The sequence below is a fragment of the Vombatus ursinus genome, unplaced genomic scaffold (genome assembly GCF_900497805.2).
Source record: "Vombatus ursinus unplaced genomic scaffold, bare-nosed wombat genome assembly UNPS02014460.1, whole genome shotgun sequence".
Lineage (NCBI taxonomy): Eukaryota > Metazoa > Chordata > Mammalia > Diprotodontia > Vombatidae > Vombatus > Vombatus ursinus.
Window position 1 is genome coordinate 288849 of NW_020954238.1, and position 13055 is coordinate 301903.

A 13055-nucleotide genomic window follows, 5' to 3' on the forward strand; every position below is an offset into this window, starting at 1 on the left:
AGTGAATTGCCCAGGGTCACACAACTGGTAAGCATTTTGTGTTTGAGGCTGGATTTGAACCCAGGTCTTCCTGACTCCAGGGTTGGTACTCTATCTACTGTACCACCTACCTGCCCCCTCTCTAGTGTTTTTAATAGGAATAGGTGTTGTATTTTATCAAAATCTTTTTCTGTATTTATTGAGTAATTATATGGTTCCTGTTAGTTGTGTTATTGATATGGTCAATTATTCTAATAGTTTTCCTAATATTGAACCAGCCTTGCGTTCCTGGTAGAAATCCTACCTGATCATGGTACATTATTCTCATGATAAGTTACTGTAATCTTTTTGCTAATATATTATTTAAAATGTTTGCATCTATATTCATTAGGGAAATTGGTCTATAATTTTATTTCTCTGTTTTGGCTCTTCTTGGTTTAGGTATCAGCACCATATTTGTATACTAGAAAGAATTTGGTAGGACTGCTTCTTCACCTATTTTCCCAAATAGTTTATATAGTATTGCGATCAATTGCTTTTTAAAAGTTTGATAGAATTAACTTGTAAATCCATCTGGCTGTGGAGATTTTTCATATCAAGGTCATTGATGGCTTATTCAATTTCTTTTTCTGAAATGGGGCTATTTAAGTATTTTATTTACTCTTCTGTTAATCTGTTCAATTTATATTTTTGTAAATATTTATCCTTTTCACTAAAATTGTCAAATTTATTGGCATACAGTTGAGCAAAATAGTTCCAAATTTTTGTTTTAATTTCCTCTTCATTGGTGATGACTTCACCATTTTCATTTTTGATGCTGGTAATTTGATTTTCTTTTTTTTTTTTATCAAATTAACCAAAGATTTATCTATTTTAATAGAACCCAAAAAAAGACAGAGTGAAACATATTCTTAGCCCAAGACAACCTGGATAGTTGATCAGAAATGTATGTGGTGCCAGGCAGGGAGAGGAGTACAGTTTGGCGAGGGTGTGCCAGCCCCAGCTAACCTGGAGCAGACCTCAGAGGACTGAAACATGGGCAGCTGTGCTGGTTTCAAGGCTTCTCAACCCATAAATGCCAAAGACAACTTAGGTCAGTGGGAAAAGTCTGTGTCTGCAGTGAGAGAGAGAAGCACTGTGGTCTCTGCTCCAGTCCTCAAGATTAGCCCCAGGGTGGTGGCTGCCTCCTGAGCTTCTGGCCCACAGACTGAGGGGGAATTGAATGACTGATCAGTGGGGGATTGTAGGGATCCCTTTCCTGGTGGAGGATTCTCTTGCTTTGCCTGTGCTTGGATCTGGGTCATGGTTCTGGGTGGCAGTCCTGGCGCAAGGAGGAGCACTGACGTGGTGGAGTTTGTAGTGGCTGTGGAGAGGGAATCTTTCTCACTGGTCCAAGACAGAAAAGAGTGCTTGTGGTCACTCATGGACCAGAGCACAGGCCAGGAAAGGAGTAAACATCTCGCCTTTGATCATAGCACCTTGGAAGAACTGAAAATTTACAGGTGCCTAGAAGCATTCTGAAAACCCCCAAAGCTTGGGACAGTACATCCTCCACACTGGAAACAGACCCCTACCTTAACAAAGAGTTTATAACTCAAGTAATCGGTTGGGATCATGAGCAAGCAGTGCAAAAAGAGTCAGACTATATTATCTTACTTTGATGACAAAGAAGATCAAAACATACAACCAGAAGAAGACAATGAAACTAAAGCCCCTACATCCAAAGCCTCCAAGAAAAATATGAATTGGTCCCAGGCCATGGAAGAGCTCAAAAAGGATTTTGAGAAGTAAGAGAAGTAGAGGAAAAAATGAGAGTGATGCTAAAGGAGACCCCCAAAAAATACTGAAGAAATAACACCTTAAAAAATAGCCTAACCCAAATGGCAAAAGAGGTCCAAAAAGCCAATGAGGAGAAGAATGCCGTAAAAAGCAAAATTGGCCAAAGAACAATTAAAATTCCATATAATATCTATCATAATGGGAAAGTAGGAAAAATGACATATTATAGGGTGCATGGGAAAGTATGGCATTAATGTGCTGTCAATGTAGCTATGAAATTGTGCAGCTCTTTGGAAAGAAATTTGAAACTACATCACCTATACTCTTTGATTACATGGCCTATACCCCCAACGAGAACAAAGAAAGAGGAAATGTACTTACATATAAAATCATTTGTGCCAGATATTTTTGGGGCCAAAAAACTGGAAACTAACTGGGTTCCCATAAAATGGAGAACAAACAGTGGTATATGAATGTAATAGAATGTGATTGTGCCACAACAACACAGGAGACAGTTTCAGAGAAACTGGGGAAGACTTGTGTAAACTGATAAAGAGAAAAGTAAGCAAAACTAGCCAGACAATCTCTAAAATATTAACAACACTTCTAATACAAGCAATTTGGAAACAATTAAGAACTCTTATTATCTAATAGACCAGCCATCATTTGACAGTACTGGTGATAAAGAATCACACCCATCTTCTAACGGAGTACTGTGACCCAATTATACAGAATGTGACACACAGTTTTGGAGATAGCCAATGTTGGGGTTTGTTTTGATTGGCTTTTCCAAGTTTCTACAAGGGTTTGTACCTTTATTTGTTTGTTTTCAGAGGAACATGGCAGAGAGAGAGAGAGAGAGAGAAAGTAAATATATGTTAATTGAGAAAGATAAAATTTAATTTAATAATAATGGTTACTCAGGACTGATGGACATGTCTAGTCTGTCAAATAAAATAGTCCAGCTATGTGATTGGTAAGATTTTTTTTTATTTATTTATGTGGCTTTATGTGACCAGCTACTCTTTTTGGAATAAGTATCTCCCAAAGAGTCTCTGGAGGGCCCCCAACACCTCCTTATTCCTCAGGCTATAGATGATGGGGTTGAGCATAGGAGTGAGGATGGTGTAGAAGATAGCCAAGTTCTTGTCCTCTTCTGGGGAATGCAAAGATGGGGGCCTCAGATATGTATACACAAATGGGGCATAGTAGAAGGAGACCACAGTCAGGTGGGTAGAACAGGTAGTGAAGGCTTTCTTCTTGCCCTGTGATGAGTGCATACAATGGACAGCATAGAGAACTTGACCATAGGAAGCTATGATGCCAAGGAAAGGTACCAAAAGAAACAGACTGGTGCTGAACAACACTGTGTACTCATAGGTCCAGGTATCCATGCAGGCCAGAGGCAACATGGCTGGGATATCACAAAAGAAATGATTAATGATTCTAGACTTGCAATAGGGCATGGAGAGTGCATACACCGTATGGCAAATGGAATTGATAGATGAAGAGAGCCAGGACCCAGCAATCATCAGCAAGCACATTCTCTTGTTCATGAGAATGGGATAATGGAGGGGGCAGCAAATGGCCACATAACGGTCAATGGCCATAGATGCCATGAGGAACCCTTCACCACCAGCTATGAGTAAAAAACAGAAACTTTGGAATCCACAAGCCACCAAAGAAATGGAATTGTCCCCAGACAGGAAGTTGACAGACATCTTGGGAACTGTACTGCAAATGTACATGATGTCCATGAGAGAGAGCTGACTTAGTAGAAAATACATGGGAGTGTGGAGGTGGTGATCCATCCAGATGAGGAGAATCATGGTTGAGTTACCCAAGCACCCAATTAGGAAGATGAGGATGACCAGGAGGAAGAGGAGGAGGCCAATATTTGTTGGGGGAAACAGCCCCAGTAAGAAGAAACCAGAGGTGGTTTGATTCCATTTCTCCATAGGAGGGTGTTTCTGGAATGGTTTTCCTGTAGGATAAAATGGAGGGAATGGAAAGAAACTGCTGTGGAACCAAACTCCCTTTGGTTTCTCATAGAATCTCCACATTCATGTACATCAGCAATGATTGTATAGTCTGATGCTTTGATTTTCAGCAGCTAGGTTGTTTATTGGATAAGAACACTGGACTTGAAGCCAGGAGGAACTCACTTCAAATTTGGCCTCAGACATCTGCTAGCTCTGTGACTCTGGAAAAGTCAGCCTCTTTGTGCCTCAGTTTCCTCACCTGTAAAGTAGAATGAAGAATAGGATGTTCCATAAGATTATTTCTGAGATAACATATGTACAGTGCTTTGATAACCTTAAAATGCTATGTAAATGTATATGGTTGTTGTTACTGTTATTATTATAGCAGCAGGTTTGCATAGTGGAGAAAATCCTGGGCCTGAAGTTAGGATGATTTGAGTTTAAATGTGGCCTCTTGCTTTTAAGAAATGTGACTATTTCTGTGACCTTGGAAAAGTCATTGAACTTTGTTGGCCTCAGTTTACCCACCTGTGAAATGAGCTGGAAATGGAAATGTCAAACCACTGCAGTGTCTTTTCAAAGGAAACCCCAAATAGGGTTACAAAAAGTTGGACATGACTGAAAACAATTAAACAACAACTAGTATTAATCCCAGCTTATTCCCTATTCTAAATAATTAATATTAGTGTCAATAAGGGAATAGAGATGGGATACGATATCATCATTATACATGTATAATGTTGTGGGCAAGAGAAAATTGTCATGATGATTCAACAATTCCCTGTGGATTATATCTATAGCAAAAGCTGCCCCTTTGTAGACTTTCAATCCCAGAGGTCAAGGGTACCTAAATAGGAAACCATAGGAACTGGGCTGTGAGGTACTCTGTTAACAGCAATGATGCTTCTTCAGTTAAAAAATAGTGTTGTGAATGAACCCTTGTGCATCACAGAACTCTGATTTTCTAAGTCCCTGGATATCTGGCCTCCTCTAATATCTCCAATGTTGACCGTCACTGAGCTCTGAGATGCCAAGATACATGACTTGGTGAAAAGGGCACCAGACTGAGAGATTTGAATTGTGCAGCCCCTTTAAAAGCAAGAAATAGCACAGTTATCAACTTCTACAACATCAGGACACACCATAACTTAGTGTAATGACACTGGTCTGTGCTTCAAGAGGACTGGGGATCTAGTTGCTGCTTTGTAACTAACGAGCTGTGATGACGGCAGATCCTTTTAGGTCTCCAGGAGCCATCTTGGATATCTACAAGGAGGGAATTGCATTCTCTGGCACCTGCACAATGAGTATTAGCTTAGCACCCCCTCTTCACATCGTGCTTTGCATATTCTCTTCCATGTATTTGTAAACATTTAACAACCAATTCTCTGAAAAGTAGGATAAGGTTGGTTTAAATTTAATCTGCACTATTGACATGTTCTCTATCACTTTCTTATATTGAAGCAAACAATGAAACCAGGCAATCTACCGAGCTTTGATGTGCAGCTTCTGCTGATTCTTGAGGTGTGAATGTTCACACTGAATAGATGACAATGGGAGCCTTCTCCAGCACACCCTGAGCCATCTTCGTAGTCTTCTCATCCTTTAGGGGCCAGGCAATGCTGCAGTCCCTCCAGGCAGCTTGGCTAATGACCCTGCTTCCCATTGATTTCTGCCATTCTGAGGTCATACTGTATCTAGAGTCAATACCAATTGCTTTAAATACTGTAGTTTTCAGTCCTCAAAGTAACAGTATCTTCCCTGAGGGCAAAAACCACTTCTTTTGAGTTCTCCCATCTCCCCTACCATGCTTACCCCTATAACACCATTTTATTAAATATAGATACCCATTACATTTATACATACACGCATGTATGTACATACACATATATAACATATATATTTATGAAGTTTATTTGTATATTATATTGATTCATAATATTTATGTATGCCGTTTACATAGTGCTTTTAGGTTTCAAAAATACTGTACAAATATTATTCTATTTTTATCCTCACAACAACCCTGGGAGCTAGATGCCATTATTAAGCCTTTTTTATAAATGGGGAAATTGAGGCATAGAACAGTTAAGTGACTTGCCCAGGGCCACACATCTAGTAAGTACCTGAGTACCTGCTAGATATTTGATAGATATAGATGCACAAACATACATAGGTATATTCCCAACTCTAACCCACATTGATTAATCTCTAGATCCGTTAAGGAATCAAACCACTTCTGGATAATTCCAAATTCACTTTAATCCCATGAAATTCAAAGCATTATATAACCTGAGCATTAGTTATTATGATATTCCTGTTGTCAGGTGACATCTTATTTTGAGATCTGAAAACATATTCCATACTTGAGATGGCACCTTCCAATTTCTTCTTCCCCAGCAGTTGAGTCTTACTGACACAAGATAGGTCTCAGTTTGACAGAGGCAATACCCACTCAGTGATTTAGGTTTAAGAAGAAATGAAACAGAAAATGACCTCTTTACCTAGTTAAAAAAATCATCTGGGAGAGGAAGACCCTCAGGGTTTCTGGCCAAAAAAACCAATTGCTATTTACATTCACCCTGAGCCAATCTGGGGCCTAGCGATGACCAAGTGGAGATTGGCCTGGGACTTATTGATGGCCAATTAATGAGAACCAGACTGATTTAGTTGAAACCTTGCAAGATATCTTGGGTTTTATAGACTACATTTCTTTCTAAATATTAAAAAAAGCCAACATACCAAAATACCAATTGAAGAGAACCAGATCAGTTAACATTCACAGCTGTGTTTTGGGGGTGGTGGAATTCTTAACTAAATAAGGGCAGAAGAGATTGCCAAAGATAATATCAGCTCTATGAAATTTAAAAGCTTTTGAACAAACATCATGAAAACTATTCTAAGAAGGGAACTGATTTTTTTTAACCAGAAAAACAAGCTCTCACGAGGGACTGATATATACATACACATATATACATATATATATGTATATATATATATATATAATGAACAACTAACAGGCACATAAAAGAGCAACAGCCATTCTCCAATAGATAGGGAGTCAAAGAATGTAAACATATAGTTTTGAAAAGATCTATTGCAGCCTATGAATAACCATATTAATGACTCCTGACAATCACCAATACTAAGAGAAAGAAAATAAAAAAAACAAGTCCTCATGTTTCATCTCACAATCAGAAAATTGGAAAAGATGACAAAAGTTGGGAATTACCAATGTTAGAGTGGCTGGGAAAAATGGGAACACTAATGTATAGTTGGTGGGGCTGTGAATTGATCCTACCATTAGAAAGCCAGATGGAGGCATGCAAAGAAAGTGACTGTGTTCATACTCTCTGATCCAGAGACTTCATGAGTAAGAACATGCCTCAAGGAGGTCAATGATAAACGGAGCTCCTATATACACCAAATGATTAATAGCAGCATGTTTTATGGTGGCAAAGAATATTTTTTTTTGTGGGGCAGATAATATCCCTGAGTTAGGGAATGTATAAACAAATTCTGACACATGAATATAATGGGATGTTATGGTTCGGTAAGAAATGATGAGTGTGATGAAATAGAGAAACATGGAAAGAGCTACATAAAGGGATGAAAAGTGAAGTAAGCGGAATGAAGAAAATATACACAATGACTTCACCAATAGAAATGAAATGAACAACAGAACAATTGAAACTGGTACCCAACTTAGTCCCAAAGATGGGGCACTTTGAGTGGAGGACACTGCAAATAGTGTCTGCCTTTTTCCTGCTTGATGTACTCTTTATTCTTCTTATAATGAATGGCTCCTTTTACATTGGAAAATGTAGGTAATAGAAAAATACCAATAAAGTATTAAAACAGAGAAAATGAAATCATATTCTGCATTGAAACCCATCCAAACTTGAATACCTGAGTAGAGGAAAACATCTTTTAGAAAAAATAACAAGCAAAGAAATATGAAACATGACCACCCCCACTCCCTTCTCTCTCTCTGTTCTGAGCTTCTAGGATGTTATTTTTATTTGGAACCATCCAACATTCATTGGCACAGGTACTGGAAAGTAATTAGCATCCCTGAGACCTTCATTTCAAGTTCTCTTAATGTCTGCATGGAAACATTCCTTTGTCAAATTGTCCATCTATTGCCACAGCTTGCTACTGGACCAAGCCATAATTACGTTGAGTTGTTAATGGGCCTAAGTCTTAGACTCTAAGATGTGATACAAATCTTTGACAAACTAGGTTAGGTCCAAATTCCTTTGTAGCCTACTTGCACTGCCAGTTTTAATCTGACTAACTCATGGAAATTACATTATTAATACTTTCAATGTGCACTGATATTCCCTCCTTAATAAAGAAGTGCTGATTGATTGAATGAATGAACGAATAATTTTCTTTGTGAGGGTGACAGTCTGAATTATATCCATACTCTTATTTACTCTAAGAATCAGAGGATTTCCTGCCTGGTGGGTCTTCAGAAATCATTGAATCCATGAATATATTTACTTTAATTTCCTTGCTTACCTAATACTGTCCAAGGACCAGAACTACCATAGAACACCATTTTTTTGCAAATTCTTTCTGGTGACAGTTCTCTCTGTTGGTCTGTCTTTTTCTATTTTTTTCTATCTCTCCACCTCTCTGTATCCGTCTCTCTGTGTCTCTCTTCTCTCTGTATTTCACTTTCTGTGTCTCTGGCTCTGCCTGTATCTGCTTCTCTGTCTACCTCTGTCTGTCTCTATTGCTGTTCCTTGGCTCTGTGTCAGTCTCTCTATCTGTCTGTTTCTCCCTGTCTTCCCTCACCCACCTTCATTTAAAAATACCTTCTCTCTTTGCTCCCTCAGGTATCTCTGAGCCCTGAAAGCTATTTCTTCTGCATCCCTTGCTTGAGGTTTCCATGGTGTAGCAGACTTTTCTTTCTTTCTAAAGGGATGGATTTCTGGACTCCCACTCTGAGCTCAAATATTTTTGTCCAGGGAAAGCATTTAAAGAGATTTAGGCTTAGGTTATGAGACAGAATGCTTGGGCGTGTTCAACATATTCAGTTTTTTGTTTTTTAATTATTAATGTATTCAGTTTTTAAAGATGAAATGTGTCCATCCCTTACAATGAAACTTATCTGTACGAAGGAAAAGGGAGCATTAGTGAGGAGAAAGGAGGCAAAAGAAGGAAGACAAGGCCTGTAACTTCTTCCTCTTTTGCTCTCCTGCCATGAAAATGATCTCAAAGGAGATTTCAGAAAGAGCAGTAATCTTAGAGTCAGAAGGACTGTACCTGTCCAAGCTGGGGCAAATTCTTTCACCTCACTCATTCTCAGTTTTCTCATTCATGAAAGGTGGTTCATGGGACTGTTTCATGTTCAAATGGCATAATATGTACGCAAAGTACTTTATATTCAGAAAACACCATATTTAAGTGATGCTATTAGTTTTCACTGCTGGTTAGTGTTTTTAATCATCATCATCGTCATCATCATCATCTCATATTGAAGGTGGAAGTCTTCATTTTGCATTTGGCAAGGGATATAAAGAGTCTTTTGATTGTTTTCTGCTTGACTCCTCAAACAGATAAGGTGAACACATCTGCATTTGCTTAATGTACATCATTTGCCAGGCCTCATCTGTCTAGAGAACCAAGCAATATATTCACAGCTAGACTGCAGAAGCTTCTGGAATCTCTTTAGCCACTACACCAAAGAATGCCTTGAAAAAGTAGTTCTTTATAGCAACCCAGTAATAATATTAACAATTACAACCAGAAACCACCCTATCAAAACAATTCTCTCAGTTGACTTGTAAGCACTTGGCTTTAGGCAACTTACATCAAAATAATGAAGAATAAAGCCCAAGAAATCTGGGATGGTCACTGTGAAGAAGTATATTGGGAAGAAATACTTCTAGAGCCTTGGGGAGAAGAAAAGGGTAGGAACTACTCTCTGCTAACTTTAAAGTGGTATAAAAGCATGAGTTTATCTCTGAACACAGCCACACAAAACCCCTGAAGCTTGGAACAATACATTCTCCACACTGGAAACAGACTCCTGCCTCAACAAAGAGTTTATAACTCAAGTAATTGGCTGGGATCATGAGCAAACAGTGTAAAAAGAGTCAGACTATATTATCTTACTTTGATGACAAAGAAGATCAAAACATACAACCAGAAGAAGACAATAAAGTCAAAACTCCTACATCCAAAGCCTCCAAGAAAAACATGAATTGGTCCCAGGCCATGGAAGAGCTCAAAAAAGATTTTGAGAAGCAAGTAAGAGAAGTAGAGGAAAAACTGAGAGTGATGGTAAAGGAGACCCAAAATAATACTGAAGAAAATAACACCTTTAAAAATAGCCTAACCCAAATGGCAAAAGAGGTCCAAAAAGGCAATGAGGAGAAGAATGCCCTTAAAAGCAAACTTAGCCAAATGGAAAAGGAAGTCCAAAAGCTTACTGAAGAAAATACTTCCTTAAAAATTAGAATGGAGAAATTGGAAGCTAGGGATAATTTCAGTAATCAAGGCACTGTAACACTAATCAAAAGGAATGAAAAAATAGAAAAGAATGTGAAATATCTCGTTGGAAAAACAACTGACCTGGAAAATAGATCCAGGAGAGACAACTTAAAAATTATTGGGCTATCTGAAAGCCATGATCAAAAAAAGAGCCTAGACATCATCTTTCAAGAAATTATCAAGGAAAACTGCCCTGATATTTTAGAATCAGAGGGCAAAATAGAAATCGAAAGAATCCACCCATCACCTCCTGAAAGAGATCCCCAAAGGAAAACTCCTAGGAATGTTGTAGCCAAATTCCAGAATTCTCAGGTCAAGGAGAAGATATTGCAAGCAGCCAGAAGGAAACAATTTGAGCATTGTAGAAACACAATCAGGATAACACAAGATTTAGCAGTTTCTACATTAAGAGTCCGAAGGGCATGGAGTATGATATTCAGGAGGGCAAAGGAATTAGGAATACAACCTAGAATCACCTACCCAGCAAAACTGAGTATAACCCTTCAGGTTAAAATGGTCATTCAATGAAATAGAGGACTTTCAAGCATTCCTGTGGAAAAGACCAGAGCTGAATAGAAAATTTGACCTTCAAATACAAGACTCAAGTGAAACATGGAAGAGGTAAACAGGAAAGAAAAATCACGAGAGACTTATTAAGGTTGAACTGTTTACATTCCTGCAGGGAAAGATGATATTTGTAACTCATGAGTCCTTTGTCAGTATTAGGGTAGTGGGAGGGAAAAAAATTATGCGTTTGGATAGATAGATAAGATAGAGGACACAGTGTGAGTTGAAGATGAAGGGTGATATCTGGAAAATAAAATTAAGGGGTGGGAGAAGATTATACTGGCAGAAGGGGAAAGGAAGAAGTAGAATGAGATAAAATATCTCACATGAAACAGACAAGAAAAGGCTTTTACAGTGGAGGGGAAATGGAGGAAGGCAAGAGGGAATGAGTGAATCTTATTCTCATAGGATTTGGCTTAAGGAGGGAATAACATACACAATGGGGTATGGAAATCTATCTAACTCTACAGGAAAATAAGGGGAGAAGGGGACAAGAGAGCATAGTGTTGATAGAGGGGAGGGCAGAATGAGGGAGGGGATAATCAAAAGCAAACACCTCTGAGGAGGGACAGGGTCAAAAGAGAGAATAGAATAAGTTGGGGGTAGGATAGGATGAAGGGAAATATACTTAGTTTTTCATAACAGGACTACTATGGAAGTGTTTTGCATGACTACACATCTATAACCTATATTGAGATGCTTGCCTTTTCAATGAGGGTGGGTGGGGAGGGAAGAAGGGAGAAAATTTGTAACCCAAAGTTTTAAAAACACTTATTAAAAATAAAAAAAAATTATAAAAAAATTCTACAGAATACATTAAAAAAAAGTTACCGTTCAATGAAATCAAAGAAGGCCCTATGGTCAGTGCCAGAACCAGAACAGCTCAGAAAGATAGCAAACACTACCCTGGACTGCATTCCAAGAATTCCTAAGGTTGCTCTACTCAGACATATACTGACTCTACTACCTCCCCTCTTTCCCACATCTGTACTCACAAATACAAACACATATAAACACACAAACATACATATACAAACATACACCTTAGAGGTCAGACAAGGAAATCTACATCTTCATCATTTCCTCCATAATCTCAGACAATGCCTAATCCTCCTCTCACCTTGCTTGAACTCTTTTAGTCCTTTTGTCCCATCTGCAGTCACTTAGAATCTCATCACCCATTCCCTTGCTCCTCTGATCCCCAACATGCACATGATATAGAATCACCAATGTATCTCTTTGTCTCTACAGCCATCATGAACTCCTGGGCCCAGCAGGGGTTTCAAAATGCAACCTCCTCCCTGCACCAAAGGAGAAGCATGACTACTTTCTCCATGGCAAAGGAGGATTTACTCTCCTTCTAAGGAGATCACAGACTCCTGTGGTTATAAGATCTCTCACATTTATATCTGAGATTCATTCCTTTTTTCTTATTAAAATTCTAAGGAAGGCAGGATGGCATGGTGAGGAGAGTAGATTTGAAATAACAATAATACTATGGCTTTAGTCCCATCTCTAGTACTCACTGGATTCTTGTTCCCTTCACTCCACAGTGAAATGAGTAAGAATACTTTGTCTGCCTCCATCAAAGGCCAGTTGAGAGAAAAATCCTCTGCCTATTGGACAGTGCTTGGTAGGGCAGTGGTTACTATGCTAGAGTTGGAGTCAGGAAGCTTGGAATTATAATCCTGTTTGGGATGCTTCCTAGCTGTGTGACCCTGGGCAAGTACTTTAACCTCTCTCAGTCTCAGTTTCCTCAATCTGAAAATGAGGGTGATAGTATCTGTCTTATAGTGTTTTTGTGAGGTCCAAAGGGAATCATCTAGGTAAAGGACTTGGACAGTCTTGGAGTACTTTATCTATGCTAGCTGATTGCATCAATGGAAGCTGTATTTAGCTGTTAGAGTATCTCCTGTGGTTGAATCTTCAATGTGAATATAGAATGGCTTTGAACAGACTACCCTCCATGATCCCCTGGGGATAGTACATGTGGAGTCATGAAGCCCTGGCTTTGAATCCAGGCTCTGGCCCTTACTACTTAGGTGACTTTGGGTAAGTCCCTTAACTGCCTCAGTTTCCTCACCTTTAAAATGAGGAGGTTGGAATTGGTGATGTCAAATGTTTCTTTTACTCTAAAGATGTGATTCTCTGATCCCAGTTTTGATGGCTTTCTCACCTCTAAACATGATTCTGATGAACAGACCCATTGGATGCCATTGCTTAGCTGGTTCTGATGCAGTTTCCAAA

At 38.8% G+C, this 13055-nt stretch overlaps 1 protein-coding gene across 1 annotated transcript; it reads right to left on the bottom strand.

Annotated features, from left to right (window-relative positions):
* Nucleotides 1-2777: 2777 nt before the first annotated feature.
* On the bottom strand, nt 2778-3716 carry LOC114042479 (olfactory receptor 2L2-like). Its single transcript, XM_027861165.1, has one exon. The coding sequence runs from the start codon at nt 3714-3716 to the stop codon at nt 2778-2780; it is 939 nt and encodes a 312-aa protein (XP_027716966.1).
* Between the last annotated feature and the right edge of the window lie 9339 nt (nt 3717-13055).